Genomic DNA, 21,057 nt, shown 5'->3' on the forward strand with positions numbered 1-21,057 from the left:
AACTGGCCTTTTTGTGTGATTTCCTGCATTTGTTTTTTGATCAATATAACATCCATGCGCTGGCAATAAAAATGTTTTTTGTAAAATTATTGTCACATTTTCAAATACTGTCTAAACCTCACTCGCTTCCTGGTGGGTTAGTCATAAAAGAGTCGTGCTGTGCTGCCAAACGTCATTCAAAGCCACAGAACTTTATTTTGTAAATTGTCACTGGGAATCCAAAAGTTTTCATAGACAACTGATATGAATTTTGGGAAGATTTGTATGAAATGATACTTAAGAAATATAGATGATTTCCATTGAATGATTAAGAGGATTTTCACATCAAAATCCATGCCTTATTCCTGAGAAATTCTTATCTCACAATGAAGTCCTGGATCTATCCCTTATTTTCCCCCAAACTGAGTGGGGTCTATCCTGGGCCAAGACCCATCCTCCGTCCAAGTTTCATTGAGTAGTTTTCTGTGTAATCCTGCTGACAAAAAAAACCAACCAGCCCAACCAACCAACCAACCAGGAGGTAAATACATGGTAGTTGCATTTTGCAGCAAAATGAGAATAATGGGAAACACAGAGGACGGCAGGATAGATGCAGGGGCGATGAGCCAAACAGCGAGAAGGAAAAGAGAGACAGATGGACCCAGACAGGGACAGCAGGGTTAGACAGGGCGAGAGACACCCAACTCTCAGCCCCAACAGTCTCCGTCCTGCTAAATTAACTTGCTGAGGTCCCACTGTGCCAGTCCTCTCCTCATTAGACACAGACCGCGGCTGGCTGTTAGAGGGCCGAGTCAAATTTTCGAGCAAGTAAACAACTCTCCGGGCTGGCTCAAAATCAGGGCTCCACACGGGCCAGATCAATTTACAGTATGTGCACCTTCCATCCTCCTCAATTTTTCCATGCTCTGGTTTCTCAGTCACAAAAATGTTCATGATCAACCCCGAAAAAAAATGTGGGTTGCTGCTGGGCCTGAAAACTACCATAAATTAAAATATATTAGATTTTTTCTCTCTAAGATTAAACTTAAGTGAATTTGGTTGCTCATTTAGCGCGTGCGTGTACATCTGGACATGCTTGTGTTTGGTTAATTCAATCACCATCATTGATCGCGATCAGCCACAGTAAATCTTACTTTTGCTGGGAATGTGTGTGCGCGCAAGTGCTACAACATATCCAATCCACTGTCTGACACTGATCTGTGTGTGTGTGTGTATGTGTGTAATGCAGTGGGGGTTAATTAGCTTCAGACCACTGCCATCTATCAACCTAATGCTCAGACTGTGGCCCCCGACAGCTCCATTACCGCCAGATACACACTCACGCGCACACACACAGTCATGATGTGTGCATGTTGTTCCTGCCGACTATTAGATATCAATACATACAGATGCACAACATTTATTCGCATAGCTACAACACATAATGAGCCTCCTAGATGAGGCTAAGGATAGGATTAGCTTCATGCTGGTCGGGCCCTACTGTTCAAGGGCCAGTGTAGGTCAAAGCTGCACTTCTCTGAGGCCTCTACATAACAAGAGGAATACTAGAGTATCTTTTTAAGGGACCAGGAGCCTTTATTCCGCCTCACATATCTTTGATTTCCCTTGGACTTTTCAAGTGGCATTTCAAAAAGGTCACTTTCAGCCATTTAAAGGTTTCTTCAGCTTGAAAGCAGAGCACAGGTTGCAGACTATATACTGTAACACTCCTTACCCTACTCCTTTGGATTTGGGCTGCAATTTACCATCATTTAGTTTGTTTTGCCTCCTGGCAAACTACACAGAAGTATCTATCCCAAACTAACGTATTTTGCTCGTTTGCCCAACGAATGGTCTGAAACCCAAAGCCTCTCCAGGTGCTCTCACACCCAGTCCAGGTTGTTTGATTAGTGTACTCTGGTGTGGTTTCACGATCCATTCCCAGGTCTGGTTAAAAAAAGGTGGTCCTGAGTGTGGTTCGTGTGTGCTCAGTTACGGTTCACAACAGGTGTTAAAGCAACTATATCCAAAACACAGTAATGGACTGCTATGCTATGTCTCGATGATGGAGGCTGAATCCACCAACTGTTTGACAATGATGTTTGAAAAATAACTGAAAGGGTTGATTTTCATAATAGTTGACAGTTAATTTTATTCTGATCAATCGACTAGTCATTGCAGCTCTACTCAACACATTTCCAGTGCTCTCCAGTGTCATTTGTTTGAAATTGTTTCCATGTTTTGGTCAAAAAGGACCAAACTCCTACATTTGGCCACGGCCAGAAAAACTCCACAAAGAAGCCACTGTCCCTGATCATTAGGTCTCTTAGGGTCCAAATCCGGCTGCTAGTTATCTGTTCAGCTCCCCAGTGGGATTCAGCCTGATCTATAGTGAGGGATGAAACTGTTCCCCACTATCGCCAAATCCATTAAGGAGCAGAGTGGGCAGACATGACTGTCTATAGTTGGTAGGAGTTTGAGGATATTGCTCTAAATTGGTTTCACTTCCCTGCTGAGTTCAAAATCATTGGCAACAAACATGATTGTCTATTAAAAGCCCTACTTAGGAAAAGTTTGTCTTTAACATGTTTTCCATCACTCAGAAAAATGAGACTTCATCAGCTAACTGGTGTGCATTGATTGTTGTCATGGAGGGAAAACGTATTAGTCTTGTGCTTTCTCGATAGTCTTTGCTTGGAGGGGGAATTCAGTTCAATTAAGAATTAATCTCTGTTCTTCTATAGCCAAGGGAAGTCTGTTCTATGTTTTCATTGTGATCAATTTTTTAAGCAAAAGAACAAAGACTTAATATCTTAGCGGGATCGGCCAAATTGACGTTCAGTGGCAGTCTCGCAACATGAGATAGATGGGCTTCTGTTTCTTGTTTGCTTGAAGAGTTCAGGCTTCTCAGGAGGTTTAGGTAGAGAGGAAAAGGAACTAAGTGCTGGTTCTGATACTTTTTGACTCTGCTGAGAATAGTTCAAGAGGGTGAGCACTGCAGTGCTGTCAGCATTTAGGTTTTCATGCTTTGTAATCCAGAGAACTTTGGCAACAGAGGATCAACGACTCAGCATGTCCTCATTATGGAACAGCAGTGAAAGCAGAAAGGCCCTGAAATGCCGTGGTTTTATGACAGTTTAGTTGTTTGAAATTTCACTAATAAATGCATCTACAATTAAGATCTCTTATCATTTGTTTATTATACAGATGCTTCTTAACCGAATATTTTCCACTCCCCTAAATTTTGGTACTGTGGTGTTTGAGGACCGTTAACATAAATAAGGCAAAACTGGAGACTCTAGTCAAGTTCAGTGATTTAAAACTGGTTCCATCTTCATAAATGTAAGATTTGTTGCTTGTCTTTGTCATTTTCAACTGTTGGTTGGACAAGAGAAGCAACTGAAACACTTCACTTTGGGCCAAAATTGTGATGAACATTCTTCCCAATTTATTTTTGTCATTTTATAAACTAAGCGTTTATCACATTAATTAATTGTTAATGAAAATAATTGCTACTTGCAGTTTTAGTGCTTAATGCTTACATGACTTGGTAGCATCAACTTAGTGTAACATGTCAGGATGCTAACATTTACTAATCGTCAATAAACACAAAGCACAGCTGAGGCTAAAAGGAATGCAAAAACTTTTGTAGGTATATGGTCATCAACCAAAATGTTGAACAAACTGATGTTATGACCTGATGGTGGCGCTAAAAGTTAAAGGTCATGTTGGTAGCATTGTTTTGTAGACAAATAATAATAATGTGCATTAACAATTAAATTGTGCTGTTGGGTCCAATTTTTTGTTTTGGTGTTGGTGCTGTTGGTATCATGTAGTATCTATGTTTCGTCAACATCCACAGTCTTGAGTGAGCGTTAGCAATTTTAATGTTAGCTAGTAATAGCAATGTTGGTGTTAGCTAGCGTCAGCAACCTCACCGCTCACCTACTAGTTTTGGCAACAATAGCCATGTTGTGATGTCAAGGTGGCAGATGGAGAAGCCACATAGCTACTTAGCAACGATGCCAACATGGTTTTAAAAAGATCAGAATGAGCACTGAAAAAGATTATAAGTGCAACATGCAAATTAACTAGCAAGTATTCAAAACAATACCTTACCTCATTGATAAGTGAAAAGTTGTTTCTAGTGCTAATTGGTGGTGCACATTCAACAGCACACACATACTCTTTCCCTTTATATACACACACTTCCACCCCCCCCCCCCCCCCCCCCCCCCACACACACACACACACACACACACACACACACATACATATATATTATAGCAAATGGAATTAGGGGGATTGGAGGTATAATCTGCTTGCTTTGAAAAAAGCACCACATGAATGATTCCTGACACTCAGGAACCTGCGATGACTGAGCACATCTCATCACAAGTGACTCGTGTGTGTGTGTGTGTGTGTGTGTGTGTGTGTTTATGGTTGTGTGAGTGGAGAACTATCTGGAGAAATCTTCATTTTTAGAAAGCACAGGTGTGGGTGTGGAAGACAGTATGGGGTCTGTGCCTGCAGCAGACAATAGTGGATGTCACTGGATCTTTATGCTCTCTCCCTCTCTGTTTTTGTTTCTCTCTGCCTTTCCCTCCTCTTACTCAGTAATGACTCGGAGGAATATGACAAGAGGATGACTGTGTGGCGTGCACAAGTGTGTGTTTGTGTCTGTGTATGTCTCAGTTTCCCAGCTTCCCAGCTGTAGAGCGCAATAACAGAAGATCAAAGTACCAGGTTTGGTCCAGGTCACAGGGTTGCTTTCCCATTGCTGTTGTAAACAGACAAATATCTCATATTCCTGCAGCTGCGCTTTCATTTCTCTTTGAAATGGATATTCTCTTATTTAAATGCACATAGAGAGTAAAAGGACAAGTGAAACAGAGGAGCCACACAGACAAATACAAATTAATGCACCTATATACAGTGCAGATCCGAAAAAAAAACAGTTGTTTTACTGATAGTTTCCCTCTGCTGGCCCTTGCTTTGATTTCTTTTTCTTGCTTTCCGTTTGTTTTTCTCCATCCTCTATGAATTATACATATGAGTCCTGAAGTTTATGAAAGTTTCCAATTGTGTTCCCCAGGCAGCGAGGACCAGTAACAACGCTCGAGTGTCCCAAATGTGAACTCCTACGTAGTTCACTGCAAGTAATGGGGGGTTATTAAAACAGTGAAAACAGAAAAACAAAAAAGAACAAAACAGTTTTGATCCAAAATTAGATATCCAACCACTGAAAAAAAAAAAAAAAAAAAATAGAGACTCCGTCGACTCAGTGGTGTGCATTGATCGCTGTCGTGGAAGAAAAACATATTAGCTGTTTGATCTTTCAATACTCTGTGCTGGAGGAGGTGAAACGAATACTGCTCGGGTTAAGAATTCATTTTTTGTTATTGCGGCGGTCCAAGAAAGTCAAATACATATTTGCTTTTCGGTAAACAAGCTCCTTCAGGGCTGTTTTCCTCCCGCTTGCTGCAGTGCTTCAGCACCACTGAAGAAGAAGATGCTGCAAAGATCCCTGACCTTTAAAAATGGCAAAGACAGGTGTAGGTTTGATGTGGCAGGGACATTTCAGATGACACTCAAAGGGAGTAAAGACAGTGAGTGATGGGCTGTAGAAACATTCCGGTCACACACACACACACACACACACACATGCATACACACACTGTCCGTCTTAAATCCTTTCTAGCAGTACCAACCGGTTTTGCTGTGTTCATCAATTGTAGACATTTATAATTGCTCAGAGAGCTGGCACACCTTAGGTTTTGGTTTGGATTGGCAGTTGCGCCTTACTACCAATGAATGCCAATGAGACGTCTGTCCAATATCTGTGTGTGTGTGTGTTGGCAAGTACAGGGTCTTCCCTTGCTGTCCCCCTCTGTCTGGGGAAGAATCAATCTGCCTGTCAGCCATCTAACACCTCCCGCCTGTTACGCTACCTATCATGAGCAATACCTCTGTGTATGTGTGTGTTTGTGTGTGTGTCCTGTCATTCTGTCAACCTCTGTCTCTCCATCCTCCCTCCCTCCCGTTGTGCTTTTTGTCTGTCTGTCCTCCCTTCTGGCCCCAGCTGTCTCTTTTGCGCCCGTCCTTTCAGCGTCAGATCGTCTTCACCGTGACGCCGGCGCTGAAAAGCAGCGTCCACTCCACATTCTGATTCTTGATCATTTGCCACTTTTGCTTTGGCCCCCCCATCTTACCTGTTCCCTCCTGAATCGCTTGTTTGTCTCTTCCTCATCACTGAGCCAACGGTTAGTCTGCAGCGCTGCAGCTGAATTTTAACATTCGGGATGACAACTTATCTGCTCACTTCGCAGAGAATTATTAATAACTGCGATCCCACAGGGAGTGTGAAGCATTTATAACTCTTTTCTACATATACATCCCATAAAGATATGCATGAAGGCGTAAAATAGACAAGAATTATCCCTGCCTTACTCACTTTTTTTTATTTAGAGAAAGGATGATTCCTTTGCTGGTGGGCAAAATAATTGATTGGGATGATAAAGATGACATGAAATGAACCATAACTTTAGAAAACACACAGTCCTCCTACAGTGCTTAATTTGTAAATCAGGAGGTCCTGGAAGGAGAAGAGAGTGCTGCTCCGGCAGGACGGGGGAGAGAAAATGTTGTGGGATGGCTCCAAAATCCACAGTGCCTGGAGCACATTGGATGCTAACCGTAATGCCTGGGCGCTAGCTATTGAAACTAATGAAAAACTAAGACTGTCATCACAAACCAAACGTTATTTATACCCTTCCATAATCAGAGCATTCATAACATTCACATAAAATCAGCAGGGGGGCGGAGAAAGACAGCTTATTATGGTTCGCAGTGCTGGTTTGATAGACAATGACAATATTTAGATGCTGTGAAGCGTTTAACCACATGTCAGCAGAGTTCCTCGATGTGCATGAAACTCAAATTCCTCACGTGTTAAAATGGGCATCCAAGCTATCTCGGTGGGGAAATAGAAAACAGAATGGATAACACTGAATATTACTCAAAATGCATTAACAGATTTTGATACTGACAAAGGAGTCAATGGAAACCAAGTAAATGCCAGTCCTAACCTTGACCTTGACCTGGTGGGACTACCATTATTCCAATCATTTAATCAACATGCTGCATTAAACCCCCACTCTTTCATCTGTTTCACAATGTCTAACCCTTTCCTCTCTTGCCTTCTCTTGCTCAGATCCCCCAAATCAGCTACGCCTCCACGGCACCAGAGCTGAGCGACAACACCCGCTACGACTTCTTCTCCCGTGTGGTGCCGCCGGACTCCTACCAGGCCCAGGCCATGATGGACATTGTCACGGCTATGGAGTGGAACTACGTGTCCACGCTAGCCTCGGAGGGCAACTACGGAGAGAGCGGTGTCGAGGCCTTCATCCAGATCTCCAGGGAAACTGGTAGGAGCTCTGCTCTCTCCTATTTAGACTTTAGCGCATCGCTGCAACGAGAGGATTCAAAGTCAGATTGTTGTGATTCGTGGATGTAACCTGTTTTGCCACTGATGTGTAGCCAAGTGGCTGTCAAGATGGGGCTCCGGGGAAATCTTCAATAAAATCAGGACTGCTTTCTTTCGAAGATTGATATCTGTAACTTCAGTTTGCACTTTTACTTCACAGCACGTTCGGTGGTCTGTCACTTCAGCGTAGGTTATGATTTGAATGGATTTAGAGAGAGCTGAGCCAAAGACTACACTGTTGTTTCAATCTCTCAGGGAAACCCGAGAGAAAATTCACTCTTTGGGCAAATTGCAGGCTTTGGATTGCCGGCTGTGGCGAGACAGAGAGTAATCGAAGCAAGCTTTTGACGGACGAGTGCAGCTGTCTTCTTATCTTTCCTTTTGGCTTTATGTGTATGCAGTTTTTTAACAATGGCTCTTGTATGAGCATGGAGTCGCTGTCATAAAAACTTTGCCGTGGTGCGTAACGTTCCCGGGAATTAGCTGGATATGCTCCGTCAAATCTAATTAAACAAAGAATCAGTAGATAGCGCTTGTAAGTATATCTTAGAGATGTACAGGAGGGTGACAAATTGGACACAAGATTAAGTGTCTTAATAAGGTGCTGGGCCTCAGTGCTCCATGATTCTACAGGTCTCCGCAACTTAATTCCACAAGATATAACTTCATTTGGAGTTTGATAATGATGATGGAGAACAATCGATTACTTCCTGATGAGGCGTTCATGGGTCTATAGGAAGATGGATACCCGATATTGAAAGCATTTCTTTGTCCTTGAAAGCGCCCCATTCAGGACCAGGATCAACTGTTGCCCTTTTACCATCAACAAGGAACAGCTCCAATATCACACATACTGTACTGTACATCTTGCAGATGTTGGCAGGAGTTACATTGGAAAAACATAGCGTGTGGAGCGTTTGCTTATTGGGAAGATGTTGGTGAGACTTCCAACAAAACTTTTATTCATTGGGCCAATGCCCTCCACTGAAGACGCATCCTTGATTACAATGGTTCAACTCAAAACTTGTGGAAAACTTATACTGAGTTGCTAGATAGCGCCAAGGTTCCAAGGATCTCCGATGGTACCGGTTCAAGAACCATAGGTAATTGGCAGAAAAGAGCCATACATGGAGCCAAGATGCTTCTAGTTACGTCCTCATCCTAAACGCATTTTGTTCCTGTTATTGCAAAATGGACACAAATTAGTTTGTTTTTCTATCGACATTAGTCCCAGCTCTAGTGACACCTAGTGTGAATTATGGGTGCGGCTTCCAGTGCGTCCTGCCACCAGCCGATGTGCGCTATGATAACAGGATGCTGATAATTGTTCTTCTTGATATTAACCAACCCACTTAGCTATCCACTCTAAATCATTATCATACTTTGTTACTTAGTTCCGTGACATGATGCTTCCAGGAGTGGTAACACCCATAAATGTTCCCCTGTAACCTCCAATTAGTGAACTCCCCATTAGAAACCTGTGGATAGTAAACATCCAACAGGGTTCTTGTTAGAATGAAAAAAAGAGTTTTATTTACTACCATTACTGTACCATTTTACGAGGATGTAATTACCAAGCACTCTCACATCAACTGGTGTGAATGCAATTTATTTTCCCTGGGCCGTCTTTACCATCAGTCATTCAGCACTATGATAGCCATCATATGCCAACCATTAAACCATTCAGTGGCCCCTGCAGTACTCAATGGAAGCATTTGCATTGATGTTTTTTTTTTCCCAGCTCATGTACTCATTACTTGATTGTTCTGTAATTTCTCACCTATCACACACGTGTCAATAGTGAAATATGTACGAGTCAATTTCACACTCTCACTCCTTCATTAGGTCCTGGCAAGAGAGATGAGGGTAAATTACACTCGAGTAAATGAGCGTCGCAGAGACGCAGAGGGGGAGGGGAACGCAGAGATGGATGACTCGTCTGCTTTGATGTGAGACTTAAAAGCACGGTCCCCGTGGTCCTCTGAGCATCGAGTTTGGGTGAACGCTGCCTCAAATCAGCTTGTGAAATCCGCCAAGTGATGTTGACAGATCAAAATGCTGTTGGTTTCTCCGTTTACGCCTCGAATGTTTATAGAAAACACGTCACATTGGATGCTGACAAATATTTACGGACTGACAGGAGTAAGGACACGTAAAGAATCCATTTGCGAGAGTATCGGTTGAGATGTTTCTATCATCCCTTGACTCAGGTCTTTCCCTCTGCTGCTTTTTCTGCATTGTTTGTGCGTTGCTTAGGAGATGACAGCTCTGCGTACGTCTGTCCGTCCACCTCTGTCTCTGTAACGTGTCTTGGAGCCGGCTCGCTCGGAGGGCTGCAGGCTGTGGCAGTCAGCACATAGATGTTTACTGTGGTGTCAGATCGGTATGTGTGTGTGTGTGTGTGTGTGTGTGTGTGTGTCACTGTAAAGGGTAACGCAGTCCTCAGCAATGTGTGTCTTTGTGTTCTGAGAGTCAGCAGATCGTGCACACCCCTTGCCCTCTACGTGTGTGTGCGTGTGTTTGAGAGGGCTACATGCTGTGACAGCAGTCAGTCAGTCAGTTTACTCTGCGGCTCTGCAGATGTGAACAGAACCAAGAAGATGAAGGGGATGGTGAGCAGGGAAAAAAAAAGAAAAAGAAAAGGGTGAAGAAGAGGGAGAGTTCAAAGTGGGTGTGTGTGAGTGAGAGCGTTGAATCAAGCTGAGGAGCAGAATATACCAGGAAAGACACAATAGGACAAGGAAGTGAGAACAGCGATGGAATAATGATGGGGGTTCTAATATAGATGCAGAGCACTCCCTGCCACTGCAAACACACACAGAGATGCTGTGTGTGTATATATAGATGCTTCCTCACCTTCATGCGCACACACACACACACACACACACACACACACACACACACACACACACACACACACACACACACAGACATTTTTAAAGTGACACAGGTGGGCGTCTTTAGAGACACACACACATATGCAAAGCCACAGGGAATTTCTGGGGTGATTATTTTGTGATTGCAGCGTAATGATTGCAGCTTACAGGGCACTCTGCATACTGATACCAAACATCCGTATTAATTGGTGCGTAATCGTTCACCGATGATTCTTGACAATATGTGTGTGCGTGCTTGCATGCATATTAATCAGCAAAAAAGTTTTGGGGTAGGTGCTGGAGTCTTGTTAGCATAAGTCAGGGGTCACAGACAAGTGTGTGGCGCTACGGTGCTAAAGTATTTAATTTCTGCCCAGTCACGCCTCTTTGCACTCCGCTTGCGTCTTTTCTTATTAAACACATAGGGAAAGTTAAATATTTACTTCTTCAATACACATTTGAAATGGAATATGTCCTACTTTTTGTTTGCTGCCTCACAGCTGCTGTGTTCCTCCGCTCCCAGGAGGAGTCATGTAGAACTGTGACTCTGAACAAGTTATTTTTCAGCCCGGTCTGCAAGGCAGTCAGCAAAATATTTTTGTTTCAGAGGGACTGCTTCGAGGAAAACTTTAGACAACTTTAGATTTAAGGTCACAGCAGGAATGGATTCAATGCAAATGCTTTAAACAATTTGCAACCAATACATGCAAAAGAGTGGTTTTAGATGGAAAATTGGTTATTTATTGGTGTAATTTAGAATGAAAATGACAAAAGGCCTGTGAATTTTGGCTCCTGTTGAAGTTTAATGTTGGACAGCAAATAGCCCCATAGGCACCCTTGTATTGGATGGATAGCAATGAAACGTTTCATGGTCCCCAGAGGAGGAAAGCAATTGATTCTCTGACTTTCTCTCTAGCACCGTGACCAGTTTCTCAACAATATGTCAATGACGACAGGACGGATGACATTACTAATTCTCACAGACATTTGTGGTCCCAAGAGAATTAATCCTGACGACTCTGAAAATTCATCATGAGATATTCAAGTTTGCCTCATGATGAATTTTAACGGTGATCAGCTTTTCATCTTGTGCATTTCTCAGGTAAAACTATCTCATTCCTCCTGTGTCTTTTTGTTTATGGCCGAATACTCAATCTGTTCTGTACTTTTCATTTAGCTTTAATTAGCTGATGATAGCAGAATATGGTGCTTAACTTGTAGATATCTGGCAAACATCATGTCTACTGAGCCTCAGCATGATATCACTGTCATTTTGAGCTGCTTGTAACATGCTTACATAGCCTCACAAAGCTAGCCTGCCTAGCTTGACTCTTGCTCCTTTTTACACATCAATATGACATATAATTGTTGTTTCAATGCGGTTTTTCATGACAAAGTTTCAACATGAACATGTGCTGTAAAAAGGAGGATCTCCTGAACATATATCTTGGAAAAAGTTGTAGAAAAGCAGCTGAAAAGAGAAACTGTTGACAGGCACGTCGGCATGAAATGTCTGTATTGAATACTTCCCTCGCTGAAGTGATGATGTTTCATCAATGCTACAACTTTTATTGTTTGGAGGACTCTATTCATCCCACGTTTATCCAGCAGTCTGTTTTATAAAATGTTTTTGTTTCCCTAGTCTGCTCAAGCATGCCTGCATCCTGAAATATATTCGCCGTGACTTCAACAGCGCATGCAGCCCGCGTGTGTTGTCACCCCCAGCCATGGCTATCCAGTCATCCAGAACTAGTAACGGACACAGCTCAGTGAGCACGGGGCCGAACATGTTTACTCATCATTAGTAAGTGTTCACAAACCGGGCGCACAAAGCAACGTTTTTGTTTATGTGCACAATAAACTGATGTAGCCCTGCGATCAAAGGTTAATGAACAAATAATTGCATGAAGGTCAACTTGAGGGAGATTTATCGGGGAGTCATTTTCAAAGGTTGTAGAGTCTGGCAGCGCTCCATATGCAGTGGTGAAATGGGCGTTGTGTCAAATCGAAGCGATTATTAGCAATGAGAAGATCACTGTTCATTGAAGAAAAAGTGCTAAATCAGTATATATGTATCTATATATATCTTATATATCTATATGAAAGATGAGAGGTGGAACATCTTCAAGAAACTGAAACATGTCTGGTTGCCTACGATACAGCATTTAAAGCTAAATTATTATAGGAGACTGTGTCCAGACCTGCTAGTGTTTTATGTGGAAGCTCCACAAAACAGGTGCTCCGTCCAGCCGAAGCCGCTCCACTCACAGCGCCACCCCACTGCTAGCCCTTCACTGTGGAAATTGCAGCATATGGCGGTGAGTCTCGCCAAGCCAAAGGGACTCCAGCCTCCATATCGATCCGTGTTAGGGGCGCATATGGATCACTGTACTATGAAAAAGGAAGTGGTGGTGTACTCACCGAAGACAAGTGGGTCTTTTAAATCAAGTCACGGCCGTTTCTCCTTCCAGTACCCTTCCTCACCTCCTTGTGGAACCCACCTGGGATTAAAACTACCACTTCTACATTCAAACAGGCAGAGGGAGTGAGGGTGTGTGTATCTGTGTGTGTGAGAGAAGGGGACTTTTTTTGTCAATGAGAGAGGCTGCGGGTTGAATTTGTATATCGGTGTCTGTGCGTGGACGGATTCACCGGCACAGAACAGTCACCTCCCCCTGACACCGGCCCGCTCTGCACCAGCTCTAGAAAGGCAGCAGTGAAGAAGGCGAAGGAAATGAGCAGGAGAGGGAAAAAAAGGGCTGAGAGAAAATAATTAAACGTTTATCTCCAGATTCATTTAATTAGTTCTCTGGCTCTAAACTAATCTTCCGCCTTTTTGCTTAGCTTCGCCTCTTTAGTTCTCTTCCAGTCCACTCGTGCCCTCCACAAATGGAGTCTCCGCTTATCCAAGTCTTGCTACTAGCTTATGTTGTTTTATTCAGGCTAGGAGAATCATACTTTCTTAATTGAAATGCATTGTGACGCACACTGTGCATAAGACATGTCTCTGTATAGGCATGTGTGCAGCACTCTTCGACCACACTCGTGTTGGAAAACCTCTTTGCTTGCATTGTTAATGAAAAAAAATGCAGTATTAGTCCTGAGGATGATTTAGAAACCCTTCCACACACTTGTAGCAGCATTCTCACATCATAATGATCATAGGAAATTAATGTGATTACACTACTTAGCAACATGCATTATAAATAGGATAATATGATAAGAGTAATACATGTGATTAAAGAACTTAGAATGCTAAAACACAAAGAAATGAATGCATGGTATGTATGAATGAATTCTCAAATATATCAGTGACTCCAGTTATTACACTGACTACAAAGTTCTCTTAACACACACACCCAGAGTCTCACAAAGACACTGATAAATGCTCAAGAAGAAGCACTACAAGGCAAACAAACACTCTCAAACTCTCACTCAACTGACGTGAGTCGATTTAGCTCTCTCTTCCTCGTCCTTGATTATACTCCCCCCTCACAACTGATGCTAACCCCCCACCACGTGCAGACACGCGCGGGCATTGCAACCATCAGCCCAATCCAGTTGTAACAAATTACACCAGCCATGGCTTCCATCTCAATTTGAAGCTGTATTTGTTGATCTTGTGAAAGGCCCCTGAAGTCTCAGTTGCTCGTTGATTTGTTCCTGCTGTTGGATTCTGGTCTGCTTGTCCTTATGAAACTGATTCTGAGTATTTAGAAAATCTTCTGCAGATGTAGTTGTACCTGTCCTCACCAGAGATCTGGCTGCATTGGACGTCCACGCAAGCAGCTTAGTACAATTTCATTTATTGATTGGTGGCGACCCTCTAGTGACGGTAGGAATTATGACGGGAGCAAAGGAGGAAATCAGGTGACAGGTATGAGAGCAACACAATCCACACAATGAGGAGGACAGAGTTGGTGGTTGGGATAAAACAAGCATAGGATTAATACTCAGGCAAACTCATTGCTGTTTCTTCTTAACGTTCATAATTTACTAATAATTTACTAACTATGCCACAGTTCAACTCTGTATGGAGATTTTCAGCTGTTTTTGTGGCGAAACCCAAACCACAATGTTTTTCCGAATCCTGACCAAGTGGTTCTTTTCCCCAAACCTGAGAAGAGCATAAGCTCGGCATTGTGCCAAGACAAGAAATTGAGAATTGAACCAATCAAATGCAGAGTGGCAGCACAAAGAAATGTTGAGTTTGAACTAATCTGTGGTTTTTGCAGAAACAGACTAACAGTCACCAACCCAAAAATTCATGTATAATCATGAATGACACAGAAAAGCAGAAAATCCCTTCATATAAGAAGCTTGAATGTTTGACCTTTCTGCTTTGAAAATTACTAAACGACTAATCAATCATCAAAACAGTTGACGACTCATTTCCTTTTGACTGGCTAATTGATTGATCAGCGGGTAGGTTTCTACAGGCTGACTACATCAATAGCATTAGTGTTTCTTGTATACTTATTTGCTTTCCTCGTCTCGCTGAATATAGCGTGTGTGTATTTTTCTCTGCAACATAAATTATCTCAATGAGGTCATTAACAGCTCTCTCGGTCTCGAGACTCTATTATGATCTGGCTGATGTTAGCCTTATGTTGCCAATCTCTCACCTGGGTGGAATTGACAATATCTATTAGGAGTTAACAGCCCTCTGCGGATGGCATTAGTATTGCCAGAGGACATCTTGAGATGGTAATTATTACCTGAGCAGCTCTGTGAATTTCCTCCCATCTAGCTGAAACAGCCATTTTTAGCAATTTTCCCCTGTTGGCGCGATATCAAGTCCAGCAGAAATTACCTACTGATTTCAGGAAAACTCTAGGGTTTGCCTGCGATGCCTTTTCAACCACCTCTGTATTTTCAGCCCCATCTCGGTGATTACTGGTGGAGGGGAATTGGAGGAATAATTAGATTTGCCTACAAAGCCGTTTTTTTGCTGATGTGCGGTATATTACACGGCTGATATCAAGGCCTTGTTGCCAGAGACATAAATTTGTCATGTTTGAGCAGAATCATAGCGGCAAGTTAAAGTTTTTTCAGAGTGCACCGATGAAAGCTCAGTTACAGTGCGAAAGGACACACGGTGCAGACTGTACATGCTTTTACACAAAGTTGCCGTGGTGAAATGTGCTGTAATACCTCTACTGTGCTCACAATTTGATGCGTAGTGTCTGTTTCAGCTCCAGTGATTTTCTTGACAGAGGTGAGAACTCCTCATATTCCCTTATGTCAGAGCGATGGAGAGTAGACAGACATACAGATAGAGAGAGAGAGAAATAGGGTATTGGGTGTGTGTGTGGGTGTGTGGGTGTGCGTGCGTGTGTGTGTGTGTGTGTGTGTGTGTGTGTGTGTGCCCTCTATTTTTTCCCTACTTGGCCTCTCAGAGTCCACCCAGAGATCGGGGAGAGAAAAAAGCTCAGCCAGTGGCTGCTAAGCCCCAAAAGTAATTTCAGCAATATTACTGCACTCCTCAGTACACATAGGTGTGTGTCTGTCTGCGAGCTTGTGTGTGTATGTGCATGTCCTGGATCGTGCGTGTTTGTGCAGCTTACGTTAGCCAAGGTGTACGTGTGTTTCTTCGCTGTGATTTTTCGGGGACGTGTGTTTGTTTGTGTGCATATACAAGTGAGGTTATGCAAGTGTGTGTGTGTGTTTTGATGCGGGAGTGTGTTGTTTTTTTTTCAGGGAGCCGGAATCCTCCTGCACGACTTAAAAGCACTTTGAAGCCTCTTCACCGTTCTGCTCCAGTAACTTAAGGTGTTTTCTCTTTACTTCCTCATCTCTCTGTTTTTTTTTTTACTTCTTTTTTTTTTTCATTTCAATTTCTCATCTCCGGCTGAAGAAGGGCACTGGGGGTCATGGTTAAAATAAACTTTGAGCTCCGATGTTGCATGCACACTGCAAAAAAATAAAAAATAAATAAAAAATGCTTGTTTGACTTGGGAGAACCTCAAGGTCCTTTAAGAGACAGAACAATGTACATTCTAATAAAAAGACACACTTACTGGATGGGATGTATGTAGACAAATATAACTCCACTCAGTGCAATCCTCTTTCATGGCATCTCTTTAAAAAAAACAGCAGTTTCGCCATAATAAACAGTGTCACTTGGATGATTTTGGGGAAGGGCTTAGCATAGCTTACCGGTTTTAAGCTGGAAGCATCATTTGTAGGAAATTAGATTTACAGTCGGCGATCAAAGGCAGAACTCAACTTTGATGTTGTCGGCCTCTAGTGATCACATCCGAGCTATTGTGTGCTGATGCAAGAGTGCGGCGAAAATTAGACTCCTTATTTCCACTCAGCAAACAAATGGAGAAATGCATGGATGAGCTTAAAAAAAAAAAAAAAAACAGTACAAACAGAGAATAGTGTGATTCTGTCGGGTTGGCAGGCGCGTCTCTTTGAAATGTACTGCAATAAAGAGAGAGGAAGTGGAGAGGTCATTGTTCCTTTTTGTTATTTTCTTCACATGATGTGAAATGAAACCTATTAAAGTCACTCTTTAATCCAGATTCGGACAGAAGGCATGCCACGCTGGAATTCAGCATCCTTTAACTGTGTGAAAGCTGCAGAGATTTCAATTAGCAGTCATGCACAAAGATCTGTGACACAGTGAGCCAATAATGGGCGAGCCTGCAGAACCTCTCTCTTCAGTATTAGAATTTAGGCTGGGTAGTTCACCTGCCTTGTATCGCAAAATGCACACATTTAAATTGTTCTGTCAGGTCATTTAAGCCTCACTTAATCCCATTAAGTAAATTAAGTGCACAAAAATGGAATATTGTAACGTGAAGCAGAAATAGCCTTTTTAATAACCTGGTTTTTGCCCTGTGGTATTTCTGTTAGCGCCTCTGTTGCATACTGCCAAGGCTAAACAAACCTCCTACAGCCACCTGGATCTTAACCAACGCAAAATAAGAGGAAGTTAAAGGAAGACTGCAATGACAAGGATGACATTTGTAAAATATGACCTGTGTTGAAGAGGTGTCTACTGGGGTGAGCATGCCGAGCAACTAGCCCCAGCCTGTCCCGTCTCCTGATACCACTTTGTACCTCAAGGGGCAAAGTCCAATTACCCCCGAGTTTTACTGATATGTTTTCTTTACTAAAAAGCAAAATAATACTGGACACGGTCTTAATTCACAATTCTCCATTTTACCAAACTGACACAAGCTTAAATTACTCAGCAACTCATCACTAACACATTTAAATTAACTGAAACTAAAGAAAATTCACTGAAACGGTCTTAATCTGCTTCTAAATCATCTCTGTTTGGTCAAATTAATCCTGTATTCACTGTGGAAGACGTGTAACTATTCTGGCTTTAGACTTCACTTTCACCCACTGCTGATACCTGTCTTGCACTCCTTCCTCACTGCATGTCACTCCCCTCCCCGCCGGAGTCATAGTCTTGATCAGAGTCGCTGTAAATCGCCTCTGTACTGAACACGGCACCTGCTGGTCTCAGAGGCTGTGTTCAGTCCCAGTCTGGTGTCCACCCATGTACCTTTAACACTATATGACAGACACTCTTACTGAAGTAGAGTGCTAGAAGGACTCTCCCTCTGTCTGGTAGAACATTTCTGAGATATATTGCCAGGCTCTCTCCGGCTGTACCAGATCAGAGATGAAACACCGGCCCTCTCACACACAGAGAGACAAATGACTCTTCCACCTGGCAGGATCAGAGTGGAGTGCTGAAGAAGTTACTGTGGGTGTCTTTTGTTACTCTGTGCCTCGCTGCTAATAAATCAAAGTTCGATAACTACATGTGCATGTGCCCAGACAAAACCATATCGTCCCACTGCCTTCGATTCTCCTCAGTTACAAATACGAACTCATCCACCCACAGACACAGACAGACACACACACAGACACACACACACACACACACACACACACACAGCCCAACAAGCTGATGGATGGTGAGCTGGCAGGGGCTGATTAGCTGGGAGTGAATGGGGCAGAATTACAACTCTGTCGGCGCTGTGATTGCATTGTTGCTTCTACAACGATCCATGTCAGATTGCTGGAATGCCGGGATGCAGGAGGAGCAATCGATGGTCTCCATCTGTCTTTTTGTCTGTTTATTTCTCTCAAGCCATTCTGAGTTTCTCCGATTCCTTCATTTCTTCTATTTCTCTCTGTTATCTTGTCTTCTCCTGTCTACTTTCTTTTTCACTCATCCTCCGCCATCCTCGTTTGCACGATCCTATTTCCACGGTGGAACTTATAGCTTATTGGGCTACAAGTTTCCTTATCATAATCACACTACAGATGTTCTAGTCATGCCCCTGTACTTTTCTTCTCATGGTGTAATGTGCTTTTCCTCTTCTTCTGTCACAGTTCGCCCTCTCTCGTTTCACTTTTTCAAGCCCATCCGTCACTCCTGACCTCTCTGTTCTTCTTCCTGACGTGTCATCCGTCTGTATTTGTTCCGTGACATTAAAGTCATAAAAAAAATATTCTCACACTGGTATTACACATGGAAGACAACATTTCTTGGTTCTGCAGGACTTTTTCAGCACATTAAAGGCGGGTGGGAAAAAATAAGAAAAACACCCTCAGACACCAGTGTTGAAAGGTTTTTGACTTTGACTCTTGGACATTAAATTAAAGATATTGGAATTTTATTGTAGGTCTTCATCACATCATCTATAATTTCTGTGTGTTTTTAGAGAAGAAATGGAAGAAGATGTTTGATAAAACACTGAGCTTTAAACATATAGCAAACAGTGTTCCCTTGTGGGCCTCCAGCCTCCAGCCCCCCGCCGCCCCCCCCACTTTCGCCGATGAAAGCTGACTGTCATTACTTCACGTCACCTGTCTTTCTACCAAAGAGCTGGGAAGCAAATCTTGAACCAACCTGTTCTAACTCCCAATGCTTCAAATACAGCAGTCCCATCAGTGTCCCTACTTACTCCACCAGCATCGCTTGTTGAAGTGCCCACTCGTGCAGTTGCATAGGGAACGAGAAACGGATGGATACTGGACTTTCCCTCTGCAGACCAGAGATCAAGTCCTATTTGTGACTGTGAGTCAAAAGTGATTTGTTTCTAAATTATGCAACATAAGCAGCAAAGTACAAGTTACATGAGTTTCTAAATTCAACATAGTTATTTGAACCTAAAGTACGATCTTTTCCTGAACCCAACCAAGTAGTTTTTGGGCCTAAACCTAACCAAACTGTGACCATTTGTAATGCAATGCAACGGAACATGATAACTGTAATGTAACTGTAGTGGAAACCTGAACCTGTTGACCTGAACACATGGTAAAGGCCACCACCTTGTAATGGAGAGGAAATACATCTCCATACCACTAGGTGGCGGTACTCTGCATTCTGTATTCAAAAAGGGAAACCAGAACTGCCGATAATCAGATCGTTGCTAAAACAAATCTCGCTAATTTAGTCACTTCTAATCAAGAATATGCCAGGTAAAAAAAGTTGCAAACAGCAGAGCTGAAGATGTGAAGGGAACAAAAAGGGAGAAACAGCACTTAATGGGTAATGACGGGTACTAAATTGACAGGCGCTGAGCTGAACACCCGATCACAGTGATTTCAGCCTGCAAGACACCGACAAGGCTCTACACGACTCACCAGGAAAAACTAGATTGTCACCGAAGTCTGTGTGTGTCACAGCCCTAACTCAGTCTCAGCTGGAAGAAAAAGTGGAGTCTCACCTATCGAAGCCCAGTTCTTCTCTTACATCGGCTGCCCCTCATATTTACATCTAAATGACTGCTGATGGCCGACCCAATTACGCAACAGAGCTGGCAGTGGAAGCTGACAAATGGCGGGTAGTGGCTGAGAGTCGGAGACATTTGCAACACTCTCTGTTCTAACAAACCGAGCTGCGTCTCCATAGTTTGAGTCTGACAGTGTAATTTATTCCCTCTCCGGCAGCACGGAACCACGGATTTAAAAGTTTCACCACTTACCGGAGCCTTCCCCATTCCTCACTCCAGAATGAAACTGTTATTATTCAAAAGAGAAATGGGAATTTATGCAGGCTTAGACATGGCCTTATATCTTCACTTAGTTTTTCCTCTCTCCCTCCCTTTGTATCCCTCCTGTTCGTCCCCCCTTGTTTGCTGCTTCTGTGTTTTTCATTATGTGGTTTTGGTGCTGCTGTTTAATTTGTCTTGGGCGAACACCCCCCGCCTGCTTCTGCATCTCCTCTCTTTCTGCTGTCCGTCTCACTTTACTGAAGGCTCAGATGCTGCGAGCGCGGCATAAATCAGTTCATATTGATCTGTTAGCTCAAGTGATAGACACTGACATTGGCTTCATGTAGATCTAATTTAGACTTTCAAACTCAACAGAGCTGGTTCACAGGAGAGACGGGATCAATGCATGAAGTAGAAACTGAATAAATATGTGATGCATCATGTGGATAAAATATTCTGAAGTCTGGCAGTTTTAAAGTCTTTAAAAGAAATCTGCACCTTGAAAAGTCGACAACACGACTTTCTTGTCATGCCGCTTAACATATTCACTTCTAAGATGATCTGCTTTCTCTGTGATGGGAGGATCGTGCGCTGAAAGTCGTTTTCACACCTTTAAGCCGCCAGTATGGAACAGCTGTCGGTGGCGCTTAAAACATGTAAATAGGTGTGTTTGCGTGTTTGTGTGCATGCAGACATTATTCATGAGAGAACTCACACACACACACACACACACACACACACA

The 21,057-nt window shown here is 42.9% G+C and overlaps 1 protein-coding gene across 26 annotated transcripts in view; it reads left to right on the forward strand.

Annotated features, from left to right (window-relative positions):
* grm8a (glutamate receptor, metabotropic 8a) overlaps positions 1–21,057 on the forward strand; it is a 453,766-nt gene that overhangs the window by 87,755 nt on the left and 344,954 nt on the right. For all 26 annotated transcript variants that reach the window (XM_037121952.1, XM_037121956.1, XM_037121954.1 and 23 more), the window contains one exon: positions 7,193–7,409. In XM_037121952.1, coding sequence (XP_036977847.1) covers positions 7,193–7,409 — 217 coding nt within the window. The remainder of the gene's footprint in view (positions 1–7,192; positions 7,410–21,057) is intronic.

Source organism: Acanthopagrus latus, chromosome 14 (genome assembly GCF_904848185.1).
Source record: "Acanthopagrus latus isolate v.2019 chromosome 14, fAcaLat1.1, whole genome shotgun sequence".
Taxonomy (NCBI): domain Eukaryota; kingdom Metazoa; phylum Chordata; class Actinopteri; order Spariformes; family Sparidae; genus Acanthopagrus; species Acanthopagrus latus.